The sequence below is a fragment of the Triplophysa rosa genome, linkage group LG3, assembly GCF_024868665.1.
Source record: "Triplophysa rosa linkage group LG3, Trosa_1v2, whole genome shotgun sequence".
NCBI lineage: Eukaryota > Metazoa > Chordata > Actinopteri > Cypriniformes > Nemacheilidae > Triplophysa > Triplophysa rosa.
Window position 1 is genome coordinate 11741078 of NC_079892.1, and position 21323 is coordinate 11762400.

Consider the following 21323-nt stretch of genomic DNA (forward strand, 5'->3'; position numbering starts at 1 on the left):
TGAAGAGATGCATGCAGAACATGTCACGGAACAGGGGAGAAGAACCCAATTGCAGGCAGCAGTGAAGGGGTTAACAAAAACAAAACCCATGATGGGGGAAAACTGATAAACAGGAAAACAGGATAAACGGGACGAAGACTAGCTGACACTAAACTGAACTAAAACAACACTTGACATAAACTAAACTCAAACACTTACTAAGACTTGACGGGACAATCCAAACAGGAACATGAACTTGGGAGATATTTTTTTTTTGTTTATTTTTACATATATTTCTTTTTTATACACCAAACACAATGACCGAACACAGGACAATGAAACATGAGGGCATTAAATAGGAAAGATAAACTAGGGATAATTACACAGGGCAGGTGAGTGTAATGAAACACAGACGGTAAGCAATACGTGAAACGAGAGGGGCGGGGTCAATGACAAGACACGAGAAAACACATGAGAAGTAAAAACATAGACAACTCATGGTTTTCTCACATAAAACATAAGGCTTTGTCATGGCTCTGCCGCAGGACCAAGAAAAACATGACTAAATGAAGCAGAGCCATGACAGAAGCCCCCCCTTTAATGAGCACCTCCAGGTGCTCACCAAGGGGTAGACTGACAATACAAGACCGACTGGGTGACAGACAGGACTAGGCAAAACAATGAGAACAAAATCAAAGGCAGGCAAGACAAAATAACCACAGGATTGGGGTGGGATAATAAAAATAACAAACATGGGAGGGAGGGTGGGGCAAAACAAGGGTTCAAATGGGGCAGACCAAAGGGTGGAAGTCCATGGGGGTAGGGAGGAAGGGGGAACAGTCTTAATCCCCGGCTGCACTCGAGGGCGTGGAGTTCTGGGGGACTTAGAAGGGGAAGTCCTGGGGGGGCGGGACAAAGCTGGGTGCCGGCTGGAAGGCCGGACTGGTTCCCAGCTGCACCGGGCTGGCTCCCGGCTGCACCGGGCTGGCTCCCGGCTGCACTGAGCTGGGCAGGAAACTGGACACCGGACTGGACACCGGCTTCACCGGACTGGACGCCGGCTGGATCGCCAGCTGGATCACCGGACTGAACGCCGGCTGTATCACCGGACTGGACTCCGGACCGGACACCATACCGGACACCGGACTGGACGCCAGCTCGACCACCGGCTGGGACGCCGGCTCGATCACCGGCTGGAATACCGGCTCGACCGGAATGCCGGCTCGACCGCCGGTTGAGACGCCGGCAGGACCTCCGTTTGCACCGGACTGGACGCCGGCTGCACCAGAGTGGTAGCCGGCTGCATTGGATGGTACGGTCCCCCGTGACGCTCCTCCCTCCTTTTCCACACCGCCGGGTCTGCAGCCATCTTTGGCGGACCCGTGGGGAACGGAGGTAGTTCTGCGTCGAGGGAACCCCCAGACGTCGTCCCCGAGTCCTTCCTCCCCCACTCGCCACGGTCGCCGCCAGGAGAACCGGGAACCATGGAGCTCCAGCCAGAGGGTACTGAGTCCCCCCGGGCAGCGGCAGCCAGGACGAGACCCCCCGGGACGCTCGACCGTGGAGCGGAAGTTCCAAATGGAACACCACTCCCGGGATCATCCTGGTTGGCCACGTACCTGACCATATCCGCAAACCCGAGAGGAGCCAGCAGCCTCTTCTCCGACGGTGTGAGGCGCAGGGTGAGGCAGCAGTTGAAGATCGTCTTCAACTCCGCCTCACTGAACCCGGTCGCCTCTGCCACCGCTGAGAATGCTCTGGCAAACTCCCGGTCCCCATAACTCCCCTGATGGAACCCCAGCAGCAAGTGGGTTAGGCCGGATCGGGGGGACGATGCCTTGCCGTCCTTGGGAGCCGCCTGCTGGGTTCGATTGGGTTTGGTCATTTTGTCACGGAACAGGGGAGAAGAACCCAATTGCAGGCAGCAGTGAAGGGGTTAACAAAAACAAGACTTTATTACATGAAACACAAAACAAAACCCACGATGGGGGAAAACTGATAAACAGGAAAACAGGATAAACGGGACGAAGACTAACTGACACTAAACTGAACTAAAACAACACTTGACATAAACTAAACTCAAACACTTACTAAGACTTGACGGGACAATCCAAACAGGAACATGAACTTGGGAGAGACAGGTAGCCAGGGTACATCAACACATAGAACGCAGCAAGCCACCAAACACAATGACCAAACACAGGACAATGAAACATGAGGGCATTAAATAGGAAAGACAAATGAGGGATAATTACACAGGGCAGGTGAGGGTAATGAAACACAGACGGGAAGCAATACGTGAAACGAGAGGGGCGGGGCCAATGACAAGACACGAGAAAACACATGAGAAGTAAAGACAACTCATGGTTTTCTCACATAAAACATAAGGCTTTGTCATGGCTCTGCCGCAGGACCAAGAAAAACATGACTAAATGAAGCAGAGCCATGACAGAACACGTCGGACTTTAAAACTGCGCACCTCACGCTGCACGGAGAGACACACGCACCGAGAGACACGTCTGACTTTAAAACTGCGCAACTTGTGCCGCACGGAGAGACCCATCCACGGAGAGACACGTCTGACTTTAAAACTGCGTACCTCGCGCTGCACGGAGAGACACGTGTGACTTTCAAACTGCGCATCTCGCGCTGCACGAAGAGACGCATCCACGGAGAACCACGTCTGACATTTAAAACTGCGCAGCTCATGCTGCACGGAGAGACACATCTAAAATGGTAATTTTAAAAGGGAAGAAGACGCGCTTGATTTGTAACTGCGCAGCTCGCAAGTGACGTCACAGACCAACTAATCGATAATGAAATTCGTTGACAACGAATTTCATTATCGATTATTATCGATTTTATCGATTAGTTGTTGCAGCCCTAAACGCAGCAGCTCGAGTTCTTACACAAACTAAAAAGTATGAGCATATTAGCCCGGTTCTGTCAACATTGCACTGGTTACATTTACATTTAGTCATTTGGCAGATGCCTTTATCCAAAGTGACTTACAAATGAGGTAAACAATGGAAGCAATTGGCACAATATATGGACAACAAAAAGCATAAGCGCAGTAAAACTGGTCTCATATAGCCCACCACAGTATACAAAGCTAAGTTGTTGTTGTTTTTTAGGATAGAAAGAGTAGAAAGAGATAGAAGTCAGAACTAAGCAGTCAGGTGCAGACGGAAGAGATGTGTTTTCAGCCGATTCTTAAAGATGGTTACAGAATCTGCTGATCTTGTAGCAGCGGGAAGATCACTCCACAAATGTGGAACAGATCCAAAGAAAGTGCGTGAGAGTGATTTTTTCCCTTTTTGGGATGGCACTACAAGACGTTGTCCGTTTGCAGAGCGAAGGGATCTGGCGGGTACATAAGTCTGTATTAGCGAGTGAAGATATGGGGGTGCCGAACCAGTGGTGGTCTTGTAGGCCAAAAAAGCAGAGCTTTGAATTTGATGCAAGCCACTATAGGGAGCCAATGTAACTTAATGAAGAGAGGAGTGACGTGCGCTCTCTTCGGTTCATTGAAGACCACTCTTGCCACTGCATTTTGGATCATCTGTAGAGGTTTGCTTGTGCAGGCTGGAAGTCCAGCCAGTCGCGCATTGCAATAGTCAAGTCTGGACAGAACAAGAGCCTAGGACTTGCGTAGCAAAATCGGACAGGAAATGTCTAATTTTCCTAATGTTGTAGAGGATGAATCTACAGGACCGGGTGGTGCTGGCAACATGATCCGTTAAGTTAAGCTGATCATTGATTACCACTGCCAGGTTTCTGGCCGTTCTGAAAGATGTGATGGTCGATGAGCCTAGTTGAATGGAGAGGTTGTGATGAATCTTTGGGTCGGCCGGGATTACAAGCAGTTCTGCTTTTACAAGCAGTTTTTGTTTTTGAGTACCAGAATCGACAGAGTGAAGGCTCTAATTTTACATTTTAACATACCATTGCCAGAAAAAACATGAGACGTTTTTAGACACATACCCAAACTATAATCTATACCAACAAAAGATAGTTTATTAAGTGACATAATGTGTGTGCTGTAAATGCAAGCATCTTTGGTGATCGTTTCTGTGAAGTCCGCTAGTTTTATTGTGTTTAACTACAATAAAACATAATAAAACTAGCAGACTTCACAGAAACGATCACCAAAGATGCTTGCATGCTTCTCATGCATCCCCACCTAATCAGGACCCGAGGAACAAGTTAAAGATCGCGCATCACAGGCAGTTTCTGCCAATCTCATATTTATCTTGAGTGCCTAAACAGTAGTATTGCATACGTTGTATCTTCGAAGAATATTTTGTTTGATCAAATTTATAAAAGAGAGATACAGCTGTATGATTATTTCTGGAAAAACACGAGCTGCTCAAGGTGGGACTAGTGAGGAGAGTTTGATGGAACTCTCATCACATCATCCCTTCGTGTTTTGTACATTATGCACGTACACGCCGATTGCCAACAAAACACAGACGTATGACTTAGTTTGACTTACCGCGTGTAGTTCATGTCTGGCATTTTTAGCACTGTGACCGTGCCATCTATCAGTTTCAAACAATCTCCAAATCCAGCGTTATATCCACTGTTTATATAACACCCATCACTGAAATGCCGTGAACAAACAAACACCTGAACTTCACTATTGCAAGAGTAATGAGCTGCAGCGCAGCCCATCTTGACGCAGCGCAGATCATCTTGATGGTAAGCGGGTCTCGCTCGTCGGTTGGCTCGTGGGCGGGCTCTTTTGCCTTCGCCTTGCCATGCTTTTTGCCAATAAAAGAAATAGGATCCCATTGACGACACAGGGATCCAGAATTAGAAAAAACTTTCCGAAACAATTTGGAGTGCTGGGGGAGTGAATCAAGTACAGAAATACTACGTCATACGTCCAACTCGTTTTTTAACAAGTTGACCTTGTTAAGCATGAGAAGCCAGCACGTTTAACAGTGTAAAGAAGTCAGAATGCATGACATAGCATGACAGCTCCGCTTTAAGTAATTTTTCACGTAACGTTGACCCTTTTTTTGCGTGTATACAAGCTAGCTTTGTTAGCTGTACAACTAGCAGTTAGCCAATGTGGAAATATTATTCAGTTAAAAGTATGATTTAATTATCAATAAAATCAATAAGTGTTTTCTTTCATTAAATCATTAAGCTGTGTGCTTTTATCATGTGCTTGCTATTTTACTCAGTGGAAAATTACTGTGACAAGCAGAGTGAAACAGGAAAAGAGGGGGTGAAATCATAAATCTAACTAAGTCAGCACACACACACACACAAAGAGTCACACAGAAAAGAAATGTTATGAATCAATCCACTGCATATGTTTTAAGTATAATCATGAGTTGTGATGTGTTTTAATGAATCATAGGATTAAGAAACAACGCTACATAATTAAAAGCATTAGATGATTGAGTGTTTTCTNTGTCATGGCTCTGCTTCCTTAGTCATGTTTTTCTTGGTCCTGTAGCAGAGTCATGGCAAAGTCTTTGGTTATGTGTGGAGAGAAACATATTATTGTCCGTTTGACAGTAATATACGTTCTCTCCAGTGTCTTGTCATTGGCCCCATTCCTCTCGTTTCCTCGTTATCCTTCCCTGAGTGTTTAATGTCTCACACCTGCCCCATGTCGTTATCCCTCGTTTGTGTTTCCTTTAAATACCCTCTTGTTTCTTTGTCTTGTGCTCGTGCATTGTATGTATTCAGTGCGTCTTGTTATCGTCCAGTGTACCCCTGTTCTTGTTGAATCCTGTGCTTGCTGTTTTGCCTGTTCATGTTCATGTTCCTGTTGTTGCTGTTTCGTGAGTCTAGTAAGTGTCCAGTTTAGTTTGTCATGTGTGGTTTATTTTCAGTTTAGTGTCAGTTTGTCTTCGTCCCGTTTATCCTGTTATCCTGTTTATCTGTTATACCCCCTCGTGGGTTCTTGTTTTGTGTTTTATTATTTAATAAATCTTGTTTTGTTAACCCCTTAATCCCCGCTGCCTGCAATTGGGTTCTTCCCCTGTATTTCATGACAAATCAAGACTCTACTGTGTGATCTGAATATAAAGTGACCTTACTGGAAGATGATGCATCGACCGTTAATGTACACGCATGCAAAAACATGTCCACACACACACACACACTCAAATAAATAACATGATCTCTTTACACAAAGTACTGTAACTGAGATTTTTACACATAAGTTTTAACCAGAAGTAAAACTTTAATTGATTATACAGTAAATATATACCAAACTGCTGTACGCCTGCAGTAACAAATCTAAAGCACATTAATTTATGATGCGTTTAGGAGAAGATGAGGAAAATGTAACACAAATACATTTCCCCCCAAATTTAGATGTCTTCTCATTTCTCCTGCATCACCAAATATTTATTTAAAGAGAACTTAGTTCCCTCACCTCTAAGCAAAGCTCTAAGTCATCTTTATTCACCACCGCGTTGTGCAAAACCTTTTTATGACTCTTTTTTCTGTAGAACACAAAAGAGGATATTTTGAGAAATGTCTTAGTGGTTTTGTGTCCATCCAATGGAAGTCAATGGGGTTCAGTGTTGTTTGTTTATCAACATTACTAAAAATATCTTCTTTTATGTCCTGCAGAAGAAAGAAAGTCAGACAGCTTTGTAATGTCATGAGGGTGAATAAATAATGAACAAATTTCCTTTTTGGGTGAACTATACTTTTAAGCAGTGTTGGGTAAGTTACTCTGAAAAAGTAATTAATTACTAGTTACTAATTACACATTCGATAATGTAATTAGATTACTGTACAAGTTACTCTCTTCAAAAAGTATTTAATTACTTATTACTAATTACTTTCTATATCCTACATCAACCTTGATGAGTTAAGGGATTTAAGGATAGACATGAAACGGCTCTTTTAATTCAGTCAAATAAATAATATAAAACTACATAAAGTACTCTTATTAACTGACCAACGTATTACAAATGTGAGAATTATACATTAAAGCACAGATTTTAAAGTTAGACTTTGAATTTTGATGTAAATTACTCTTCTGCACACACACATATTACACAAAGTATTTAGTTTAATTACATCAGAAGTAACTGTAATTAAATTACAGAAAAAATAAGAGTAATCCCTTACTTTACTTTTTCAAGGGAAAGTAATTAAATTACAGTAACTAATTACTTAGTAACTAGTTACACCCAACACTGCTTTTAAGTAATCTCACATCTTCTCTGAAGTTTCAGGGATCTCAAAAAAGTCTCACAAAATGTGGTCAGATCTTACAACAAGAGTCAGAGGATTCAGCATTCAATATGAACTGATACACAGAAGGTAGCCTAAATGATCTGAGCTATGCTTTAAAAGTTCATTTCATAGCTCTGGATGTTTGCTGTATTTCCCCCAAAAATTATAGATTTGTATAATTTATTGAGTTATAAGACAAACTTGGAAAAACTGGAAACTAAAAAGAAAAAAATGGTCCCGATCCCCTCCACAATAAGAACATTTATTTAACACATCCGCATCCCCAAATCTCAGTGGTCACACATCACTTTCAGAAAGATACTTTTTTTTCACCACTAATGTGCCTCTGTCGAGTTGTGTAGTGTGGAAATAGCCTGCTTTTCTCCACAAGAAATGGAGAAATTTTTTCTCCATTTTTAATCTTGATGTCCAAACAAGTCCAAATTCATGTCCTTTTGTACACGAGTCATGTTCCACCCGGTCTGGCTGAACAGGATGTCTTTTTGCAGTGTGTGAAATGCCTGGACTCTTCGTCCATCCCTGTCATAACTGGTGTGCCCTGGTTCCCTCAGGCACCGTCAGCCATGTTATACGGAGTAGAAGAGCTCAGCGGAGACTGGCGCTCTCTGAGAGGCGTATCCAGCCAAGAGACCATCTGTCACAGCACATAAATGCGTGACAGCACAAATACAGTTCTACCTCACCAAAATCCAAACCTTTAATGAGAACTGAGAGATAAGGAAATGTTATACAGTAATAAGCTGTTGTATTGGGACAGGAATAAGAGAGCAAAATATTGGTATAACCTACCATGTAAGCATTAGGATGTTAATGATCTAATGAAAAATTTAGCTGAAACCAGGTTAGGGTGGCAGGTGATTGTATGTGGTTTCTAGCTGGTTCATGACGCTCATTAAAGGTCAAAGCTAATTGGTTGATTGGTTCGCTCTACTACCAGCTGTTGACTTGGTCAAGCTGGGTTGAGCTGAAGGAAATTTAAGTAAAGATCAGATTAGAGCCAAAATCCAACTCAAGGATGGTGTGTTGCAATAAAAAAGCATTTCTGTCTGGAAATTGTGAAAGCAGACTTCATGCACATGAAAAATTGACATAAAAATGGTAATATTTCGGCAGCTGGGGCCAGAAAAAAATAAAAATAAAGTTTTTTGTTTTTCATGTTATTTATTTTACACAAAACTTGTATATTTTCGCTTTGTTTCGGTAACATTTTTTTACAGCATTTCAAAACTACATGATAATTCTAAAATAAAACAGTACAGTGTATATTATAAAAATGTTTTTTGCTGCTTTCAATTTTTAAGTATTCAATTTCATTCCAGCACTTACTATTTAATAATTTGGCCACTGGTAAATTGCTGTAACGTATAAATATAAGTTGATAAGTTATAAGTTAAGTAATGTAAAAATTTAAAATAGTAAGTTTAATGACTTGAGTATGTAAGCAAATTTCTAAATGCATTTACACATTTGGCTGACGCTTTTATCCAAAGTGCCTAACATTGCATTTGAGTCTGTTATATCCTTGGGATCGAACTCGTGATCTTGGTGTTGCTAGCGCCATGGTTTAACCACTGAGCTGCAGGAAAGCATAAAAAAATGATGGAGTATATTCTAAAAAAAGTAAATTGGGTCCATTTTGATATCATTTTTACCTTGAGTCAGTATAACCTGTGGTATATTCAAACAAAACTTTATTTAACATATTTTTATTTAAAATGACTAAAAATTAGCTGAAAACGCTTGATTTAAAACCTTGTACCTGGATTGCTTTGTTTCATAACAACACTGCCCTCTATGTACAAAAGAAGGTACTACATCATGTTAATACAAAACTACGCTTCCCACAAGCACCATCGGCATGACCTCATCGCGCACGGATGAAAACAGCCGCTCGACAGTAATTTCATCGCGTTTACAAATCGGACAAATATATTCATTTAGTCTGTGCATGTTCTGCGTGAAAGTGTCACTCGTGCAGTAGATCAATGGCGGGATGTGAGTGGCGTCTGTCGCTTAAGCTGCTGGATCAACCTTCAGTGCCAAAGTCTGTACTGCAGTTTCCAGAGACTGAACCTGGAGATGTTCCTCCCGGAGAGTATCGGGTCTCTACTCTCAAACAGCTCGTTTCTGCACAAATTCCCGATGATATACCAGATCCAGACCTCATAGGTACTTTATTTATTTAATGCGCTGCATGTTACATTTACACGGAGGTCAAATGAATGATCGCGTCCTGTCAGTCTGTATGACGTTCGCTTTAAACCGATTGGTTAAAAAGTCATTTTGGGTGTAACATACAGCTTTTGGACCTAAACATTGAATTATTACATTATTTATGTATTCGGGTGACGTATAGGCCTACTATCGTTTATGTGTCATCAAATGAAGCAAAATGTAATTTGTTTAATAAAATGTAATCATTTTATTAATGTACATATAACACATTTAAAACAAGTTATCACTATGATACTATTTAGTATAGATTAAGGCATACATTATCTCTTGCTTATTGCAAACATTATACAAAAATTGGATTTAAGTCCACTTGGGAGTCTTTACTTTATGTAAATTAACCATGGTTCAACCATATTTTGGGGGTTTTATTTGTAGTAAGCTCCACTGTACTAACACCCCAAATTTAATATGGTCCCGCAATAACTATAATATAAAGGGAGAGTCCTCCCTAATAGAAAATGTTGTCATTACTCCCCCTCAAGTTGTTCCAAACACTTTTTTTTGTTTGGTTGAACACAAAGAAAGATATTTGGAAAAATGTCAGCAACTGCGATTTCTGGGGCACAATTGACTACCATAGAAAACACATATTGTATATTTTTCGTTGTTCTGTTAAACACAAAATAAGATATTTTGAAGAATGTAGGAAAACAAGCCGTTCTGGGGCACCTTTGACAACTATTACTAACATTCTTCTAAATATCTCTGTGTTCATCAGAACAAAGACATTTAAAGGTTTGGAACAACTTGAGATTGAGTAATTCATGACAGAATTTTTACTTTTGGGTGGAGCATTCCTTTAAGATATTTGTAGTAGAATTATGGTTATACAAATGCAAATAATATGGTACATTTTTATATGATGAAACCACGGTTCATTTTCTTAGGGGTATAGATTGACATTTTGGTTTCGTTTCTCAGGAGTCCAGTCCATCTAAAGGTTTAAAACAATTCTTTATGTATCACAGAATTGGTGTATTGTGGAAGAAAGTTGAAAGATGACTCAACTTTAGAGTCGTATGGGATTCAGTCTGGATCTACTGTGCACATCCTGAGAAAGTCATGGCCAGAGCCGGAGATCCAACCTGGTGAGTGTTATGCATTCCGAGATTTCCTATTGTTTAGAAATATCCATGACAGTAATTCACCCAATTCACCCAAAATTCTGCTGTCATTTACTCGCCCTCATGTCTTTTCTTCTGTGGAACACCAATGAAGATCTTAGGCTGAACTAAATAGGGAAGTATGCTGAAGTTGTGTAGAGTACATGTCATTTTGATTTACAGCCCCAGTCACTATTCACTTTAATAGTATACAAACATTCAATTGGAAAATCTCCTTTTGTATTACACAGAGGAAAGAAAATCATATAAAATGAGTAAACGATGACAACATCATTGTTTTAGAGTGAGCTGTTCCTTTAAATCTTTCTTCCTGGCAACAGAAACACTTATATCTGTATTGCACCATGTTCTAGAGCCGGTGGACAAGGTTGCTGCCGCCAGGGAATTTCGTGTTTTACAGGCAGCCCTTCACTCCAGCACTGCATACAGAGACTCGGTACGCTGACTAGCAACTGGACCAGCCAATGAGAAGCCGGCACATTCAACACTAACCTTGAGAAGCTTTTTTATCAATTACAGGTGTTCAAGATGCTGAACAACAAGGAATCTTTGGATCAAATCATAGTTGCGACACCGGGCCTGAGTAGAGATCCAGTGGCTCTAGGTAAGTAAAAGTATACGGGCGAAAAAGACGAAAAAGGTTTTGAGCATATAAACAATAAGTATAATTTTGTTGTTAAAAAAAAGTTTTCTGTTTAACTGTTTAATTTAATTAATTGCATTTTTTGTCTTTGTTTTTCTTAGCAAAAAATAAATATCACATCTGATCATACCATTCCCCTGATTGACAGAAGACGCCCACTAAAATGTCATTCAGTGTAACGATCTTGTCAGGCATATTTACAACAAAAATCAATTTATGACATATTTAAAGACTAATTACTTTCACCCCAAATGCTAATTAGTTGTAATTTTACATTTTTTTAAATTTGCCACTATCCTAGGTTTTGCCCATTTGTCCATAAGAATTTTGTATTAATTTAAAGCACAATAAAATGTAATATTCTCCCTTATTCTTTTATATATTTTAATCTGTAAGTCAGAATAAGCATGTTGTTTGAATTTGTACATAAATATTGTGTTACACTGAATGACATATTTTGACATATATACAAATGACAAATTTTGACATTTTATTCTCCAAAAATTTAGTTGAAACCATAAAGTAGACATTTAACTTAAGTTTAATGTGCTTTCTGTGGCCATAAAATAACTTTTGTACATTTATTTTGATAGGGACATCTTAACGTCTTTGACCCATACTTATTTTGTTATGTGTGGTGTAATGAAGACTAACTTAAGTTTGTTGTCCAAAATTTTAGGGGTGCTTCAAGACAAAGACCTCTTCGTGCAATTTACAGACCCAAACATGCTTGACACGTGAGTGACCCCCGCCAATGTCACTTTTAAAAGGAAAGTTCACACAAAAATAAAACCTGTCATCATTTATTCACCCTCATGTCATTTAAAACCTGTAAATGACTCTTTCTTCAGTGAAACACAAAAGAAGATATTTTGAGAAATGTCTTAGTGATTTTGTTTCCATACAATGGAAGTCATTAGACGACAATGTTGTTTGGTTATCAGCATTCTTTAAAATATCTTCTTTTGTGTTCTGCAGAAGAAAGAAAGTCATAAAGGTTTGGAATGACATGAGGGTGAGTAAATGATGAAAGATTTTTTATTTTTGATAAAAAATAAACTTTAAACCCTTTAAATGCGACAAATTTTATTCTGCATGTTGAATTGAAAATGTAAACTGAGAAGAATTGTCCCGCCAGGTTGGTCAGTTCCCATCCTGCACTGGTCAATGCCATCATCCTGGTGCTTCACTCAGTGGCTGGCAGCGTGCCACCCCAGCAGAGCGCCAACTCCTCCAGAAATGTGTCTTCTAGCTCTTATAGTGACATGCCAGGTGGGTCCCCACTGAAACACAGCTAAAGGTCATTTTGGTGGTCCCCACTCCAACAGGATTTATCGAATCTTTATTTATAAGTCATTTCAACACACAGCTATTATACATTTTGCATTATATTACAGTTATTACCATTTAAATTCACTTTTATTTATATATTTTTTTGTTTTCATGTTCATTTTAATATTTTTTTGTTATTGTGCTTTCTTATTTTTACTCATATCTTTTTATTATTGCAATGTAAGGTTACATTTTTTCAGCTTTAGTTTATTTTTTATTTTGCGTGTTTCATATTTTTAGTAATTTTAGTGCCTTAACTCTTTTTTTTTTTTTTTTTAAGTTGCCAGTCAGCGCCAGCATTTTTGAACATTTTCACTAAAATGTGATGGCTCTCAGTACATTTTCTGTAATGAATATATGGACAAAAATGATATATCGAATGAAAGAACAGAGTCTCTGCTTTTAAACAAAAGCAACCGTATTCTATCTTCATTTGTTCTTTTTATCACCTCTTAAATGTGGGTAGGTTTTTTCAAAAATGCATCATTTTAATTAAACAGCTGAGATAATTAGCTTTTTTGTCAAAGACTCTGCCCAGATTAGATTAAAAATTATTATTAAAAACAGATCAAATATTTACCCCCAAAACAGTTAAAATATATACGTTCTTTCCAAAGATGTGTAACAGCGCCACCTGCTGTACAACAGTACAAACACCGATTGCAGTAATAACTCGTCTTTGGCTTTTTAACTTCATTGTATTATTTCTAATTGCTGTTAAGTCTTTCAAATAACATTTGTGACCCAGTCTGTGAAAACCCATCTAAAGTAATTTCCTGTAATTTACATTTACATTATGCAGCTTAATGTAATGAACAATCTGTGAAAGTATAACCTTGATATATTTAAATCATGTCTCATGTCAGAGATTAAAATCATAGTGAAATTAAAGGGACCATTCACCCAAAAATAAAAATGATGTCTTAATTTAATCACCTTCAAGTTGTTCAAAATCTGTATAAATTTCTTTGTTCTGATGAACACGGAGAAAGATATTTAGAAGAATGCTTGTAATCAAACAGTTCTTGGCCACCATTGACTACCATCGTAGGAAAAATAACAATGGTAGTCAAAAGTGCTCCAGAACTGTTTGCTTTCCTACATTCTTCGAAATATCTTCTTTTGTGTTCAACAGAACAAAGAAATTTATACAGATTTGGAACAACTTGAGGGTGATTAAGTGTTGACATAATTTTCATTTAGGGTGAACTGTTCCTTTAATGGTTGTTCTTAACCTTTGATGTTCCTAACCTCATAATTAGAAATTGTGACTTTACCCTGGATTTCATAGACTTCATAGACACGTTTATGCCGTATTTTTTTATTTCAATTAACAAATGTTTTAATAGTTATAGTAAACTTGAATAACCTCCACAGGTGGTTTTCTCTTCGAAGGAACGTCTGATGATGAGGAAGAATTCCAATCGGTTTGTAATGTGATTTGTAGTTTACACTTCATTTACATTTTCCATTAATACACATTGACAACACTTGTTTCTTAAACCCACGTAACCATCTGTAGGGAAATCGGGGTGGACCGTCCAATCTTGCTAGTGGTTTAGCAGGCATGAGACCAGCCTCTCTTGGTTATAATGGAGCCGTGGGCCCCAGACCCATCACTCAAAGTGAGCTGGCCACAGCTCTGGCCCTTGCCAGCACCCCCGAGAGCAGTGCTGCCACACCAACTACAGGAAACCAGTTACAGGTATCTGTTTACCTTTACACTGTATGTGATTGACTGGAGCTACTGTAACAAATCATGTCGTGGGTGTTTTTTAGGGTCCCTCTTCAGGTGTGTCCCCGATCCCTGCAGGGACCCCCATAACAAATGATCTATTTAACCAGGCCCTACAGCAGGCACTACAGGTGTCCAGCATATCCAGCTTACAGGTGAATACAGGTTTTGCTTTTTTTATCAACCTTTCAGCATGTATTTTGTCCATTCCAGTCCAGTGTCTGTTGAATTTCAACAAAAGCAAACCTCAGGAGTGACATAAAGTCACTCAACAGCAATGTTGAAAAATAGCTTGATTGATTGATTGATTTGCTATTGATTAAAGTAACATGATTTGAACAATAAAGTCTTCACTCTGTTCACTATATAAACATCTGTTTATAGAACCAGTGGCAGTCGCAGCTCCAACAGTTGCGGGACATGGGCATCCGTGATGAGGAGCTCATCCTAAGAGCCCTGCAGGCCACGGGTGGAGACATCCAAGCTGCCCTGGAGCTCATATTCGCTGGAGGAGCACCATGAGTCTGTTCTGTTGAATAAAACAACCCCACCTCAAATAATATATGAGTATTTTAAACTCTTATTCTATAGTATCATTTTTAGCTTATAGTTGTCGTACGTACGTACATTGAATATGTGTATGGTACAAGACACTATCGGCTGTCTAAAGATTGTCTTAAAAAAATCCACATTTTTATCCTCTTGTTGTGTTAATACACTGTTTTGTTTAGTTATTATTTTGGGACATATTTATAGAAGCTAAAAGTTTAGGTTTGCCTGACAATCGTTTATTTATTAAACTATTACATAAATGCCATATTGTTGGTGTTGTATATTTGGCAGATGAGATGAAGAAAAGCAACATGTGACTGCCCCACATACTGTATACAGTAAACCCAATGAACTAACCACTACACCACTGGGCCTTTGGGGTGAAGCCAGTTTGAATTGAGAGCCTTTCAATGCTAAAGTGTGCCCCGTTATAGCTGGGGGAACATATCCTGACAGCGGGGAAGGTTCCTGTCAGATACTGTTCCCCCTTTGCTCTCACATTTACACTGCTGACTTTCAACACTACAAGAAGAGTTCAGAGTCCAATGACATTTACAAAGTAAACCCACTGCACTAACCCTTTGACCACTGAGCATTTGCTTGGTTAGGAGCCTTTCAATGTTAAAGTTTAGCCCATTACATTAGGAGGCACATATCCTGACAGGTGAGAATGTTACTGTTAGATACCGTCCCCCCTGTGTTCCATTAGATAGAAAGTTCATAGTTGTCTCACATTAACACTGCTGATTTGTAACGCTACAACAAGTGGGTTCTCTGTGTTTCTGTCAGATATCACTAAACTTTCCATCATAGCAGAAGAACTTATCCGGATAAGTAAGGTAAAGAAGGCCATCCTCAGTCCAACAGCCTGCAGCCCACAAACCCAATGCTTCAACCACTGGGCCTTTTCGTTAGGGTCGGTTTGAATGTGCAGCCTTTGAAGGCTGTTATGTATTCCCTAGTCTAGGGTTAAAGGAATATAACAAACGTAGCGTGGAGAGAGAGAGGAGTACTGTGGTCTCTAGGTCCCAAGGCGTCACACAGGTTTAAGGTTCAAGTATAACAAAGGTTTTATTGACAAGTCCGTCAAACAGAACTTGAGGAGGGAGATCAGCCAAAATAAGAAAACAAAGTTTTTACTTCCTTAGGGGTTTGGAGTCTATCTGCCCAGTCGACAAAAGAGAAAAAAAGACAAACCACTACCTTGCTATAAAAAAACAGGTGAAAAGTATTTTGGAGAAAAACAAAAGGTAGCACCCCTCCTTTGTATTTAATAAAGAGATGATAAAATTAGTTGAGTGGTAAATTGGAACCTAGCTCAGCCTTAGGCACATTAACAGACAATAAAGATATAGGGGAGAAAAAAATAATAATCAAAGGCTACATAAACCACACGTGCTAGGTTAAGACCTCACTGGTCTCAAAATGGTTTACAGTGCATAAACCTAATGCACTAACCACTACACCACTGCGTTAGGTTGGAGCTGGGTTGAATGTGGAGCCTTTCAATGCTCAAGTTTGATGACCACCTCGATGATGGGCAAAGGGGTGAGAGGACTGGGGGAGGGCGTTTGGGCGATGTGTGCTGACAAGTGGGGCAGCTCTGGCAGAACCTTTTCACCACCGCTTCGAGCCCCGGCCAGTGGAATCGGTCTCCAATGCGGCTGGGCGGTGTTGGCGGTCCCCAGGTGTCCGGTCATAGGGTGAGTATGTGCCAGCTCCAGTATGGCAGCCGTCTTTGTTTTCGGGACAACCAGTAAAAGCTTTTGCTCCCCCCGCGTACGAGAGAGGGTGCGGTGCGGGCTGGCGGATCTCTTCCTCCAATCTGCACCTTTTAGCAATTTCACAGTCGCTCATCTTCCTGTTGCTCTCTTCCGAAAGAACCCCCGTGGTCACCTGCTGGAGGAGGTCTGAGAAGAGGTTAGTCGACGAAAAATTGCACTCACCCTCCCGCTCGCTCTCGGTGGCCATCAGGACCGGCCAGCCATTTCGTGGTCCCTGTTGCCGGCGTCCCGACCCAGTAGTACTGGTACAAGGAGATTGTGGACGACCCAACCTCCAGCGGCCAGGCTCCAGGTCTGGCTGAGATGGTGACATGGCGCGCTGGCACACTGTGGGTGTCGCCATGGACGCAGGTTATTGGGATCGAGGTCTTCCCGTTGGGCCGTGGCCGAACCACACTGGGTTGTACCAGAGTCACGGAGCTTCCTGAGATGGCTTGCCATCGATGCGGACGGTTCTTTCCGGGGCTCTGGAGGGAAGCGTCTGGTGCACGACACAGCCGGCCAGCCAGGCCCGGGGCCCCAGGGAAGCAAGTTCCGTTGGCATCGGCTCGTCCGGGGGAGAGGGAGCCATGGGTCTGCCTACTGGCCACGAGGTGCCCTCCTGTGTCGCCATCCAGTGTTCACCCTCCGGGGTGGGGCCACCGCTATCTCTCCAGCATCGCGGGCGGAAGATGCCTCTGCCAGTTCTCACCGGCGTATGTTCATCGTATGTCCACAGGTGGAACTGCTGAGCTGCGCCGACCAGGGATAACTCGACCCTGGCGAGGATCTCATGCTTCAGGGTGTCAAAGTCTTCATTGGCAGGGGGCTGGAGTGAAAAAATAGGCGCGCTTGTGCCTTGCCAGTCAGGAAGGGAGACAGCATTCTAGTCCTCTCCGTCTTATCCCACGCCTCTCAGGTAGCGATGACCTCGAAGGTGTGCAGATACACTTCGAAAAACAGACAACCTGCTAAACTTATCTGGTAAGACAAGAATATAATGTGAAGCTTAAAGATCAAGTTTATTCATCTCTGTCTAATCCTCTATGTTGTGTTGAAGTCTTTGATTATTTATGTCATGTACTACAGTATAAATAAAATATCTGATTGTGATGTACAGTGCTGTGTTGAGTTTTAATAATCGTTATACTGTGCTTTATACATATTTGAATAGAGAATTACTCCAATTATGCATAAAATTGAATCATTAACGCACAGATTAAAGGTGAAGTTGGTAACAATTTTGCAGTAAAATATCCAAAAATCACTAGGCTAGTGTTATATATTTTGTTCAGCTGAGTACTTACAATATCTCAAATGTTTAAAAACTACTTGTAAATCGTGAGAAAATCCCCATTCTAAACAGTGACACGGGGCTGGGCAGTCACCTGTCAATGGCGTCATATCCGTGTTACCCTTTGTTACCGCCTTTCATGACGTAGAAACCGCATGACAACAGTGTCGTGGACAAATGCGGAAGTAGTGTCTAGCAAGCCACTAGCTTTTTTCGAGCAGTCACCTATTTATGGACCACAATTATTCCCAACAATTATAAAACTTTACCTCATCCGCTAACATGATTTCTCTTTCCCGTCTGATTGATGGCCATCAGCGGTGGAGTTGAAGACAACAGATCCCATTATTCCACGCTCCTTCACAGCGTCATCAAGCTACAGCATTGTTGTTGTTTTGATCGTGATCATGTGTTTTTTACAAACTGCACCTTTAAATCACTAATTAATTTAATCCTCCATGTGAGGGATGATAATTGTTTAAATTAAATAAAAATGACTGTTTGGTCATTAGGACGTGCTCATCACGTTCAAGAAACATTATTTGGTACGTCAATGCGACGAATATGGTAGGTTCCAGGTATATCTTCAGGAGGTAATCACCATGTCCCCGCAATGTCCAATGTTACGTCATCACGACGAATATGGGAATCACAAAGTAACGGCGCTGGAACTTTATTTGGTACGTCGCTGCGAAGAAAATGGTCCGGTCCAGGTACGTCGTCACAACGTAACTGTGTTAGCTGGGTAGGGTATGCTAGCTAACTTTGTCAGTTATACAACTAGCAGTTAACTATCGGCCAGAGACTAAACAGAAAGGAAACTGTTTGTCATCTCTTCTTTAGTTGTCACAAGTGCATTAGTATAAAGGGGAGAGGGAACAGTGAGAAGGCTCATGTCATATGTCAGGTTTGTGTTCAAGTAAATGTATTTGCTAACGTTTGCCACTGTTAGTACATGCAGGCATCTATAACGTTAGATGTATACGCTCTCAGTTTATCTTTACACTTGGTTTCTCTTTCTGGTAGGTGTAGATGTAAGCCCACTTAACTGGAGGTAATCCTGTCAGTTCCATTGTGATCCATTGAGTGAGCGCGTACAGGTCAGCAAGGTTCCTTGCGTTAAAGTTAACTTTTTCAAAACAATCGCGGTCCTAGACAGTGAGTGACCTTACATGTTAAAATTTAATCTGATTTTTTTCTTGTCATTGTCAAAAAGCAAGCAAATAAAACGTGCTACCAAGCATTAGTAATGCGATCAGGGGGATCTTTCTGCCTCCACCGCTCCTCCCACAAAAACGCGTCACAATGTTTACTAACAGTAAAGGCGTCTATTTATGTCTCACCAAGAATCAAAAGTCAGAGTGTCCAGGGGCCTGTACCATGAATGTATCTTAACAAACTCAGGGTTACAGGATTAGTTTTGGGTTGACAAAACCAAACCAACGTGATCAAGCTTTGTTGGTACCATGAAGCAGCTCATAGAGTTTCTTTGTCAACTCAAGCTTGGATCCTGCAGCTAAGATTAGTTCACACTTACGTGCACATGAGCGAGTGACATCGGCATTGCCAAACATTTAACATGGATAGAAGGATTTCTGTATGTTTATCAGGAAACAATAGTAGTTAGGCTACACAAAAAAAGAATTTCAGTCCTCAAAGCACTGACATAACACAAATGCATTAGGGAATTATATAGGCATAACAGCATTAAAAACATCTTAAAATCTACGCCTAATGTATGACACATTATTTAGGTGAATTCTAAGTGTACTTGATTTTAGAAAAAAGGATAGCAGTGTTAAAAGATATGTGATGTCACCTGTCATTGTATGGTTTTGTCTGTATCTTACTGTAGCTGTTTAATAGAAGGCTTCTTTAGTGGACAAAGAAGATAAATGTCCTGATAACACAGTGAAACTGAAAGTGTTCCTAGGTGTTCTGCATCACAGACAAGAATGTAAAAAATAACATGGAAAATAAATACATTTCATGTGAGTGTAAGGGAAAGCCAGTGAGTTTTGTCTATCTCTAAAATCACATTTTAACTAACCATTGTATTCAATGTCATGTTTTATATACACTCACCTAAAGGATTATTAGGAACACCATACTAATACGGTGTTTGACCCCCTTTCGCCTTCAGAACTGCCTTAATTCTACGTGGCATTGATTCAACAAGGTGCTGAAAGCATTCTTTAGAAATGTTGGCCCATATTGATAGGATAGCATCTTGCAGTTGATGGAGATTTGTGGGATGCACATCCAGGGCACGAAGCTCCCGTTCCACCACATCCCAAAGATGTTCTATCGGGTTGAGATCTGGTGACTGTGGGGGCCATTCTAGTACAGTGAACTCATTGTCATGTTCAAGAAACCAATTTGAAATGATTCGAGCTTTGTGACATGGTGCATTATCCTGCTGGAAGTAGCCATTAGAGGATGGGTACATGGTGGTCATAAAGGGATGGACATGGTCAGAAACAATGCTCAGGTAGGCCGTGGCATTTAAACGATGCCCAATTGGCACTAAGGGGCCTAAAGTGTGCCAAGAAAACATCCCCCACACCATTACACCACCACCACCAGCCTGCACAGTGGTAACAAGGCATGATGGATCCATGTTCTCATTCTGTTTACGCCAAATTCTGACTCTACCATTTGAATGTCTCAACAGAAATCGAGACTCATCAGACCAGGCAACATTTTTCCAGTCTTCAACTGTCCAATTTTGGTGAGCTCGTGCAAATTGTAGCCTCTTTTTCCTATTTGTAGTGGAGATGAGTGGTACCCGGTGGGGTCTTCTGCTGTTGTAGCCCATCTGCCTCAAGGTTGTGCGTGTTGTGGCTTCACAAATGCTTTGCTGCATACCTCGGTTGTAACGAGTGGTTATTTCAGTCAAAGTTGCTCTTCTATCAGCTTGAATCAGTCGGCCCATTCTCCTCTGACCTCTAGCATCAACAAGGCATTTTCGCCCACAGGACTGCCGCATACTGGATGTTTTTCCCTTTTCACACCATTCTTTGTAAACCCTAGAAATGGTTGTGCGTGAAAATCCCAGTAACTGAGCAGATTGTGAAATACTCAGACCGGCCCGTCTGGCACCAACAACCATGCCACGCTCAAAATTGCTTAAATCACCTTTCTTTCCCATTCTGACATTCAGTTTGGAGTTCAGGAGATTGTCTTGACCAGGACCACACCCCTAAATGCATTGAAGCAACTGCCATGTGATTGGTTGATTAGATAATTGCATTAATGAGAAATTGAACAGGTGTTCCTAATAATCCTTTAGGTGAGTGTATATAATATTTTTTTATTCTAGTACTGTATACTTGCGTCACTTATACACTCACCTAAAGGATTATTAGGAACACCATACTAATACGGTGTTTGACCCCCTTTCGCCTTCAGAACTGCCTTAATTCTACGT

The 21323-nt window shown here is 40.9% G+C and overlaps 1 protein-coding gene across 1 annotated transcript; it reads left to right on the plus strand.

The window, feature by feature from the left end:
* Positions 1–9044: 9044 nt before the first annotated feature.
* ubl7a (ubiquitin-like 7a (bone marrow stromal cell-derived)) lies at positions 9045–19822 on the plus strand. The gene is made up of 10 exons (XM_057330251.1): positions 9045–9384; positions 10419–10538; positions 10928–11010; positions 11094–11178; positions 11897–11954; positions 12356–12489; positions 13927–13976; positions 14072–14254; positions 14329–14439; positions 14669–19822. Exons 1-10 carry the CDS (start codon positions 9201–9203, stop codon positions 14804–14806), a joined length of 1146 nt encoding a protein of 381 aa, XP_057186234.1. The 5' UTR covers positions 9045–9200; the 3' UTR covers positions 14807–19822.
* Positions 19823–21323: the final 1501 nt, after the last annotated feature.

Bases quoted from the DNA above. Each gene is read 5' to 3' on its own strand.
- ubl7a (XM_057330251.1), top strand. From the start codon at position 9,201: ATGGCGGGATGTGAGTGGCGTCTGTCGCTTAAGCTGCTGGATCAACCT. The intron at 12,490-13,926 runs GTGGGTCCCCAC...TAACCTCCACAG, and splicing joins CTCTTATAGTGACATGCCAG to GTGGTTTTCTCTTCGAAGGA. The intron at 13,977-14,071 runs GTTTGTAATGTG...AACCATCTGTAG, and splicing joins ATGAGGAAGAATTCCAATCG to GGAAATCGGGGTGGACCGTC.